General features: G+C 47.6%; 1 protein-coding gene across 1 annotated transcript; it reads left to right on the top strand.

Annotated features, from left to right (window-relative positions):
- Positions 1-3,400: 3,400 nt before the first annotated feature.
- LOC124030063 (low affinity vacuolar monovalent cation/H(+) antiporter-like) lies at positions 3,401-10,572 on the top strand (the record flags this gene model as incomplete). Its single annotated transcript, XM_046341571.1, has 14 exons — positions 3,401-3,448; positions 3,579-3,703; positions 3,804-3,984; positions 4,295-4,410; positions 4,560-4,665; positions 5,019-5,135; positions 5,263-5,324; positions 6,618-6,770; positions 7,115-7,303; positions 7,513-7,612; positions 8,125-8,266; positions 8,929-8,976; positions 9,144-9,279; positions 10,473-10,572. Coding segments are annotated over 14 exons (1,623 nt in total), but the record flags the coding sequence as incomplete, so codon positions are not given.
- Between the last annotated feature and the right edge of the window lie 437 nt (positions 10,573-11,009).

Below are 11,009 nucleotides of genomic sequence, written 5' to 3'. Positions count from 1 at the left end.
CTGTCACGAACCGGCTCAAAGCCCGTAACAAGGGAGACAACGTGGAGATAAGGAGTAACAAAAAGATATATTTATTAACTAAAGCAACTAAGGAAAATATCCAATGGTGTGTGTAATCAGTAGTCCGTAGTGTAAGTGAGTGTTTTGCATGCATGAATGTGATAATGCAGGGTGTTGAAAGGTGCCAAAGCACACAAACAAAAGGCCACCAAGAACCACACCACAATCTACAACAGGTGTCTGCATGGAGAGAGTCTCCTCCATGAATGTTGAAGAGGTCTATTTATCCTGGGAGACACCTGGCCCAGGTGTTTCCCATGTAGCTGACGACCCTCTCAACTCCGCCCACCGGCATCCTAATAAGGAAACAAGAACAAAGACAGAATACGGCAGACACAGTGGGAGGGTCGTCACATTCCCCCCCATAAAACCGGGGACCAACAAGGACCCCGGAACAACATACCAGCCTCCCGCGCCCCAAATTGACACAGGCCTCTGCGTCCCAAATTGACACAGGCCTCTGCGTCCCAAATTGACACAGGCCTCTGCGTCCCAAATTGACACAGGCCTCTGCGTCCCAAATTGACACAGGCCTCTGCGTCCCAAATTGACACAGGCCTCTGCGTCCCAAATTGACACAGGCCTCTGCGTCCCAAATTGACACAGGCCTCTGCGTCCCAAATTGACACAGGCCTCTGCGTCCCCAAATTGACACAGGCCTCTGCGTCCCAAATTGACACAGGCCTCTGCGTCCCAAATTGACACAGGCCTCTCGTCCCAAATTGACACAGGCCTCTGTGCCCCAAATTGATGAGGGTTTACGTGTTCACACTTACAATTTGCCCCAGCCAACCTCCTCCCCAGACCTCAGCAACCTTCGCACAGGAAGCAACATTTAAGAGGAAAGAAAACAAGACCAGGAGGGAGCAGACAGGACAGAGAGAACATGACAATACGAAACAATGGTCAGTCACGTAAACATTAGGAACAGGGCGCACGAGAGAGCGCATCAGCAATCACGTTTTCAGTCCCCCGGATGTGCCTCACATCTAGATGGAATGATTGTAAAAATAAACACCATCGCATTATCCTCTGGTTTGGACACATCATGGACCTCAAAAAGTGAGGGGTTATGGTCGGTGTAGACCACAATAGGTACTACCCCGACCCGACATACACTTCGAAGTGTTGTAGCGCCCAAATGAGTGCTAGCGCTTCCTTTTCAATAACCGAATAGTTCAACTGATAATCGTTAAACTTTTTAGAAAAGAAACTAACAGGCTTCTCAATCCCAGACACATCTGCTTGCAGCAAAACTGCACCTGCCCCCACATGACTAGCATCCACCTGCAAGGTAAATGACAAATCCATGCGAGGAGCAGCCAGCACTGGAGTTGAGGTAAGCAACCTCTTTGAATCTTCAAAAGCGTGTTGACAACGAGTAGACCAAACGTAAACAGCCTTAGCTTTCAGCATATCTGTCAAGGGAGCGACCACAGTAGAGAAGTTATTACAAAAACTACGGTAATAACCAATCATGCCCAAGAAACGCATCAGTTCCTTTTTAGTAGTTGGTGGTGGAAAAGCATCAATAGCCACCACTTTAGCCCGAACAGGACGCACTTCACCCTGCCCAACCACTTTTCCAAGGTATGTAACGGTCGCCTGAGCAAACTCACATTTTGCCAGATTGATTGTGAGGCGACCTGCAGCCAGACGTTCAAACAAGGCTTGAATACGGGACAGATGTTCTTCCCAAGTATCTGCATAGATCACTACATCGTCCAAATAAACAGCGCACCCGGTCAGACCGGCGACAACCCTGTTCATAAGTCGCTGAAAAGTGGCAGGTGCATTGCGCAGACCGAAACTCATAACTGAATACGAGTACAGACCAAAGGGTGTAATAAAGGCAGAGATTTCACGTGCCCTACTCGTCAGTGGCACCTGCCAATAGCCTTTTAACAGGTCAAATTTGCTCACAAACTTAGCTGCACCGACTTGATCAACACAGTCCTCCATCCGAGGAAGAGGAAATGAATCTGGCTTTGTGACACTGTTTACCTTACGGTAGTCCGTACAAAAACGGTTTGTTCCATCCGGTTTACTGACCAAGATACAGGGAGAAGCCCAACTGGAGAAAGAAGGCTCTGCTATCTTACTCTCCAGCATGTACTTGACCTCAGCATCCAGACAACGTAGTTTCTCTGAAGAAACTCTATAGAACCGCTGACGAATGGGGTCAGCACCTCCAATGTCAATATCATGTTCTATTAAGTTTGTACGTGTAGGTGTATCAGAAAATAAACCTGGAAATCTCTGAATCAGACCAACCATCTCTTTCCGCTCATCAACAGGTAGGTGAGTGAGAAGACTGTCTAAAATATCCAGTGTTTCTGAATTTTTCAATCTACCCTGCAATATACAATCGTCAGGACCAGGAACATCTTCCTCCTCATGCATGTACAGAGTTTCCCAGAGGTGTTCTCTGCGTGTGCAGTGACACGTTCTATGAGCCGTGGCGAACTAGTCACTGCGCCGACTAATGATAATAATACAAAGTATGTCACTGTTTTCCCTGTTATCCCGTTATCTGTAACCCGCTCAGATCTAATCAATGCTCAACGGGATGACCCCACGTTGGAAGAGTTGCGTGATCAAATTGTGCCTATAGAACAGTTGGGAGATGTCGCCCATGGCTATTTTCTCCAAGAGGATGTCCTGATGAGAAAGTGGGTGTCTCATGATAGTGTTTTTCTGGGGGAGGCAATTAGTCAGGTTGTTGTACCAGTTAAGCTTCGTGAGTTGGTGTTGGAAACTTCTCACAGTGACGTTGCTGGACATATGGGGGTGAGGAAAACCTACAATCACATATTAAGACATTTCTTTTGGCCTAGATTAAAGAGGGATGTTTCTGATTTTATCAAAACTTGTCACGAACCGGCTCAAAGCCCGTAACAAAGGGAGACAACGTGGAGATAAGGAGTAACAAAAGATATATTTATTAACTAAAGCAACTAAGGAAAATATCCAATGGTGTGTGTAATCAGTAGTCCGTAGTGTAAGTGAGTGTTTTGCATGCATGAATGTGATAATGCAGGGTGTTGAAAGGTGCCAAAGCACACAAACAAAAGGCCACCAAGAACCACACCACAATCTACAACAGGTGTCTGCATGGAGAGAGTCTCCTCCATGAATGTTGAAGAGGTCTATTTATCCTGGGAGACACCTGGCCCAGGTGTTTCCCATGTAGCAGACGACCCTCTCAATTCCGCCCACCGGCATCCTAATAAGGAAACAAGAACAAAGACAGAATACGGCAGACAGAGTGGGAGGGTCGTCACACGCCGTACATCCCAGTGTGACAGACTGTGTTCCTCTCTCTCGTTTGTTCCCTCAGATACCCAATGGGACCATGACCCCAGGGTCTACCGCCGTACATCCCAGTGTGACAGACTGTGTGTTCCTCTCTCTGGTTTGTTCCCTCAGATACCCAATGGGACCATGACCCCAGGGTCTACCGCCGTACATCCCAGTGTGACAGACTGTGTGTTCCTCTCTCTCGTTTGTTCCCTCAGATACCCAATGGGACCATGACCCCAGGGTCTACCGCCGTACATCCCAGTGTGACAGACTGTTTGTTCCTCTCTCTGGTTTGTTCCCTCAGATACCCAATGGGACCATGACCCCAGGGTCTACCGCCGTGTGTGACAGACTGTGTGTTCCTCTCTCTCGTTTGTTCCCTCAGATACCCAATGGGACCATGACCCCAGGGTCTACCGCCGTACATCCCAGTGTGACAGACTGTGTGTTCCTCTCTCTCGTTTGTTCCCTCAGATACCCAATGGGACCATGACCCCAGGGTCTACCGCCGTACATCCCAGTGTGACAGACTGTGTGTGGACATTGGCAGTCATGTGGGCGAGACCCCCTCCCCAGATGTCTCCCATCAATACACCCCCAAATGTTTGTCTGCACACAAAGGTGAGGCTACAGCCTGTCCTGGCAGCACATACAGTCACAACCAACACTGACTGTTTGCTAAAGTACCCATGATGCTCTGTACAACCGATAGCATTGGTGTAATTTAGTTTTTTGGACTGGCTAAGCTCTACACCCTTGGGAGAAACAATATTCATGAAATACTGCTATATCAAAACATATTTAAATGTCCATATGTTAGTGTGTGATACTTCATGGAAGACTTCATCCATTTTTCTTGTCTTATTGTTTTCCTCGTCTTGGCCGGACCATTTTATCCATTTGTTTGGCAACTTGGTGACTGTTCCCTCAGGATGCACCACTCCTTGTCACCATGGGGAAGAGGTTTGGCAGGATGGCTCGAGCTTGAGGACCACCATCCGAGCAGAGAATGAAGTAGAGGCAAACAAACTGGCCAACAACTACAGGGTGGGTGGAGTTTTGGACACAACAGAGAAAACAAAGCCTGGCAGTTTTTGTCTTCCATGTAAAACAGTTTTCATTTGAATGATTTACAAAATATCTCTTCAATTTGGGAGTGATGGTGTGTGTCTGGTTGTGTGTGTGCACATGTTCAGTTTGGCTTCAGAAAGTGGAAGAGTCACGTGACTGAGAGGCCCATCGAGGACAGGTCGGACATTGTGAGGGAGCTGTACTCAGAGCTGAACTTTGTCAGACCCCAAGGTTAGTGTCTGTCCTCCTGCTCCTCATTCACTTGCCCCCTCGGAACCTCATATGACGATCATTAGAGAAGGTGCGGGTCGTGTTTAGTAGTCACCAAACGGAGATAACTGCCCCCGAAACGGGGAGATCCTATCTGAACATGTCCAATAAGAAATGTTTTTTGTTTTCCGTGGCAACGTTTTTGATAACGTTTAGCTACCATGTGCCCCAATGAACATGACCATGGCTTGATGTGAATCATTTTTTAAATGTTTGAGGGAAAAATACTCAAGATTGCAGTGGTCTATAGATATAGAGTAGAGACTATATGTTGTTGAATAGAATACACATTGTTTTTATCTCTTTGATTTCAGGTTCATTGATCACTTGTGGAAACATAGCATACTTGATTTTATTTGGATGGTGGATCTCTTTAGCCTACCTCTTGGTCTGTGTCCTAATGTTTCTGACCATCATTGGAGTTCCCTATGGTAGGAACCCTTTCATCTAATACACACATTTTAATGTTCTTTTAAATAAAATCTGCATTTATTTATGTCGGGATGACATAAATCTGAATTTGAATTCTAATATTTTTGGTCTGGAATGTTATTTCAGGGAAGCTGTGTTGGAAGTTATCATGCTACTTTCTGTGGCCCTTTGGGAAGTCCATACTAAAGGTAACAGTTATGACTGGTTGATTATGCTCTTGTCTTGGCTTGTTCTCCATTGATTATTGCCTGGTCAGGGTGACGTTTAGCCTCAAGGAACCAGCTTGATCCCTGTGTTCATCATTCTCCTTGCTCCTCATACACCGTTACAACAACTAGGTCCAACAACTCAACAATAAATAAAGACTTGAACACCCAGCTATATTCATGGTCTTGTTAGAAGTGTGCAATTGTCACCTCAATACTCTCACTCTCTGGGCCCCATTTTAATATTGTTATAGTCAAACTGATGCTCCTGATACTAGTGTTTATTAATAAGGTTTAATAATGTATCCATCCCGCTCTCTCCTTCGCTTCCTCCATCCATCACGCTCTCTCCTTCGCTCCCTCCATCCATCACGCTCTCTCCTTCGCTCCCTCCATCCATCACGCTCTCTCCTTCGCTCCCTCCATCCATCCCGCTCTCTCCTTCGCTCCCTCCATCCATCCCGCTCTCTCCTTCGCTCCCTCCATCCATCCCGCTCTCTCCCTTCGCTCCTCCATCCATCCCGCTCTCTCCTTCGCTCCCTCCATCCATCCCCGCTCTCTCCTTCGCTCCCTCCATCCATCCCGCTCTCTCCTTCGCTCCTCCATCCATCCCGCTCTCTCCCTTCGCTCCCCTCCATCCATCCCGCTCTCTCCTTCGCTCCCTCCATCCATCCCGCTCTCTCCTTCGCTCCCTCTATCCATCCCGCTCTCTCCTTCGCTCCCTCTATCCATCCCGCTCTCTCCTTCGCTCCCTCTATCCATCCCGCTCTCTCCTTCGCTCCCTCTATCCATCCCGCTCTCTCCTTCGCTCCCTCTATCCATCCCGCTCTCTCCTTCGCTCCCTCTATCCATCACGCTCTCTCCTTCGCTCCCTCTATCCATCACGCTCTCTCCTTCGCTCCCTCTATCCAACACGCTCTCTCCTTCGCTCCCTCTATCCAACACGCTCTCCCTTCGCTCCCTCTGTCCAAACGCTCTCTCCTTCGTCCCTCTATCCAACACGCTCTCTCCTTGGCTCCTCTAAAACTCTCTCCTTAGCTCCCTCTATCCAACACGCTCTCTCCTTCGCTCCCTCTATCAACACGCTCTCTCCTTCTGCTCCCTCTATCCAACACGCTCTCTCCTTCGCTCCCTCCATCCAACACGCTCTCTCCTTTGCGCTCCCTCTATCCAACATCCATCTCTCCTTCCCGCTCCCTCTATCCATCCATCACGCTCTCTCCTTTGCTCCCTCCATCCCATCACACTCGCTCCTTCTTTCACCTGGATGTTTAGCCCAGAAGCCTGGTCAGGCGATGCTGTGTGAAGTTCCCTCACTGTGAGGCCATCCCAGAGGAATCTGACTCAAAGGAGGTGAAGGAGTCTACACCCCTGCTCATGCCCCCTTCTGTCCCCATCGAGGTCCCCCCACAACGGACGCGTTACTGGGTGAGTCTTGTCCCCTCGCCTATCGCCTCAACCTGTGTGGGCTAATATTTTCTCCAAATAATATTTGTCAAAAGTTATATCCTTATAAGCGTATATTGTTTTACCTTATGTGGATTGCGATGGAATGTGTTTCATTTTGTTCAGACTAACAAGACATCAATCTCTAAACTCAATCAGAGTGCCTGATTGGCTGCTCTGTTCTGCTCTGTTTTCAAGCTTTTGCAAGACCATTTCATAACCAGTACTTTTTCACATCTCTCCCCACTATGTGTGTGCACGTGCTTTTGTTTGTGTTTGCATGCGTGTCTGTGCCTGCTTGCTTGCCTGCCTGGTCTCCTGTGCAGTGTCGTGTCAGTACCTATGTGTGGTTGTTGCTAGGCTACCCTCTCCTGGGGCTGATCCACAGCCTGGCCTGCTTCCTCTCCTGGATCCTGGTCTTCACCATCCCTGTGGCCAAGATGAATGCCCCCGCACCCTGGCCATCATCCTCCTCATGCCCCCCTGAGGACGTCCACATCCACCGGCTGAAAAAGGTGGGCCAGCTCATCAAAATCTTCCCCTTCCATGTGGTGTTGACATTATCACAGCCTCTGAACTAGTTACCACTTTAATCCAACCCATTAACTTGGCCCTGTGGATTTCAAATAATGGCACAGTGTTTTTTAGAGTAATCCTTTTCCAAGATTTGGAAATTTATAATTTTGACGATTGCTTTTGCTATGTTTTTCTGTCTCTTTTGCAGCAACAAGGGTGTGATAGCCAAGTGCTTCTCTGTTGCTACCACGCCTTCAACTGGTACTACTACAAATACACCTTGGATGGAATCAATGTGTTCGCTGTCAGTATCCTTTAACAGACCATTATGGTTGTGATTATCTATCACCTGATTCATGCCAGGGGAACTGGTGGTGGCGTTCCAGGTCGTCTTTATGCAGTCACACGGCTTAGATGATCAGACCTGGAGAAGTGTTTTGTGTCTAGGAACCATATTCATTTGCTATAGAGATATTATGAGTTGGGCAGCGTGACTACAAAACAGATGACCTGGAACACCACCAAGGACCTAATGGAATGTCCTGCAAGTTGCACCTTTACCTGTCCAGCAGTGGTCAGCATTTCTGCTTAGTGGTTCTTTACAGTGCATCACCACTTTGTTTAAAGCAGACAATCAGCAGGTTTGAATCGGTATCGGTTTAAGCAAAAAGAGGTATAAAATCATTCATTTGGTTCACACAATGAGTAGTTTTTAGGATGCAAGGTTATTTATAGATCTGTGATTCTGCAATGTAGTTGATATCCAACACAGCGCTGTAGACTTTCCACTGGTGCTCCTTAAAGCAGTGTGTCCACCCAGACCTGCTGCCCCTGGTCATCACAACCCTGGTGGTCGGCTACGTGGACACAGAGAACCAGTTTGTCAGCTCGGAGGCCAAGTTCGGCGCTGCCGTCAGCTCCATCATCCCACTGTCCTATTACATTGGCATGGGCATCGCCAGGTAAGATTCGGTGTTAGTAGTTCAAATGGTGCATCTCAGCCCAGAGTAACACGCGGTCTGTCTCTCTGCAGTATCTCAGCCCAGAGTAACACACCTGTCTCAGCCCAGAGTAACTCTCTCTCTGCAGTATCTCAGCCCAGAGTAACACACCCTGTCTCTCTGCAGTATCTCAGCCCAGAGTAACACCTGTCTGTCTCAGCCCAGAGTAACACCCTGTGTCTGCAGTATCTCAGCCCAGTCTCTCTCTGCAGTATCTCAGCCCAGAGTAACACCCTGTCTCTCTCTGCAGTATCTCAGCCCAGAGAGTAACACCTCTCTGTCTCAGCCCAGAGTAACTCTGCAGTATTTCAGCCCAGAGTAACACACGCTGTCTCAGCCCAGAGTCTCTCTCTGCAGTATCTCAGCCCAGAGTAACACCCTGTCTCTCTGCAGTATCTCAGCCCAGAGTAACACGCTGTCTCTCTCTGCAGTATCTCAGCCCAGAGTAACACGCTGTCTCTCTCTGCAGTATCTCAGCCCAGAGTAACACGCTGTCTCTCTCTGCAGTATCTCAGCCCAGAGTAACACGCTGTCTCTCTCTGCAGTATCTCAGCCCAGAGTAACACCCTGTCTCTCTCTGCAGTATCTCAGCCCAGAGTAACACGCTGTCTCTCTCTCTGCAGTATTTCAGCCCAGAGTAACACCCTGTCTCTCTGCAGTATCTCAGCCCAGTAACACGTCTCTCTCTGCAGTCAGCCCAGAGTCTGTCTCTCTCTGCAGTATTTCAGCCCAGATTAACACCCTGTCTCTCTCTGCAGTATTTCAGCCCAGAGTAACACCCTGCGGTGGCAGAGCAGTAACACGCTGTGCAGTATTTCAGCCCAGAGTAACTTTACAGTTTTGGCTCCATCACAGAGATGACCTTCTACATCACTGCCCTGTTGAGGGGTCACAAGGCCGGCACCAAGTGCTATGAGGAGATCGTCAAAGCTGCTCTCACTGGAACCCTGCTGGGCTGTATTCTCTTTATCCCAGTGAGTGGCACCTAGACACACACGGGCATCTCCCTGATATACACAAAAACATTACCCTCGAAGACTGACACACAAACACAAGTGTTTATTTCCTCAACAAAAATAGACTACATTATTACTCAAACACCTACTTTTCAGTGGCAATTGATGAGACTGTAACTGACTAAATAGACCCAGAAAACTAGAACTAAGGAAAATGTTCTATTCTGCAGTGGATCGGATGCACCACACACAGCCCAGCCTACATCCAGCTGGTGAGCTGCGGGGGAGCAAGCAATGTGTGTGGCCAGACAGGCTCAGCTCCGCCTCCGATTATACACATCACGCAGGCGACTTTCTTCCCTGTAGCTAACCAGTCACCAGATAGATACCCCTTGCCTGGTTAAAAAACACAAGATGCTTCATGAAATTTAAAAACAGTAGCAGCTTTAAATTGAATAGTAGAACAACCGTCCAGCTATGTTTTCTCTCCCTTGAGTATAGAATTGTTTTTGAATTTGTAGACTCGCTCAACCCTCGCACTTTCCCCACTGCATTTCATAGCCCGGTTATGTAGCCAACATACTAGCCACTTCTCCTTATTTTCTTCAGAGAAAATGGTTTGATTCTAGCCCTTACCGTTAAAAAGACATGACCCATAATACCGTCGCTACACATTTTACATTTCTAAATGATATCGCAGAACGTTCTAAAACTAGGCTACTTGCAGACGGGACTTAACCATTTGTTTAGGCTACACCTTGTTCAGTCATGTTACCTCATTAGTTCGCTATAGCCAACCACCTGGGGCACGCTCAGCAGGATGCAGCGTTTTGGAACGTTCAGATAGAAATATGCTATGTAGAACAAATATGCCTCTCTGACATAAGGGATAATGTTGGCTCTATTCATGGTATTTTTTTAAATCTGTAATGTTTTTCAACTGAATGTGGCCCTGGTAACATTACCAGTTTGAAAACATTTGGTGGCACAGAAAGGAAAATGGATAGCAAACCATTTGAGTAAATCCCTCTTGCCGCTACTCTATATCTGACGGATTAAATAAAGTTATTTTGACTTAATGTGGACCCAGCACTTGGACCAGAACTCAAACACGGGGACTGGGATTTCAGCCATAAGAGACTCTGACTTTCCCTTGGCCTTGAGCACAGGGGACTCGTGACTGGACTACATCATGTCTCCTGTCTACCCAGGGTATCAGCATGATCATCGGGGGCTTTAAACACAGGGAGCAGAGGTTCAACAGCCGCTCTGCAGGGGTCAGCTCAGCCCTGCTCTTCATATCAGTAGGAGGTAAGAGCATGAACACACATGCACATATGTAAGCACACACAAAGAAACACACGTGTGCACACAGGCAAGTCCCTCGAGATATACAGTCGGACTCTGTAAAGCCAGTTGGGTTCTCAGTACATCGCGCCGAGATGTATTCTCCGGGAAGCAGAAGGGTGGAGGTATAGGTTTTATGATTAACGACTTATGGTGTAACATACAGGAACTCAAGTCCTTCTTTTCACCCAACCTAGAATTTCTCACAATCAAATGCTATCTCCCAAAATAGTTTTCGTCAATAATAGCCACAGCGGTCTACATCTCCCCTCAAGCCCGATACCACGACGGCCCTCAAAGAGCTTCACTGGACTTTATGCAAACTGGAAACCACATATCCTGAGGCTGGATTTATTGTAGCTGGGGATTTTAACAAAGCAAATTTGAGGAAAAGGCTCCCG

Source organism: Oncorhynchus gorbuscha, unplaced genomic scaffold, assembly GCF_021184085.1.
Source record: "Oncorhynchus gorbuscha isolate QuinsamMale2020 ecotype Even-year unplaced genomic scaffold, OgorEven_v1.0 Un_scaffold_9110, whole genome shotgun sequence".
Classification (NCBI taxonomy): Eukaryota; Metazoa; Chordata; class Actinopteri; order Salmoniformes; family Salmonidae; genus Oncorhynchus; species Oncorhynchus gorbuscha.
Note: the sequence above shows the minus strand (reverse complement) of the source record. Positions and strands in the feature narration are given on the sequence as shown.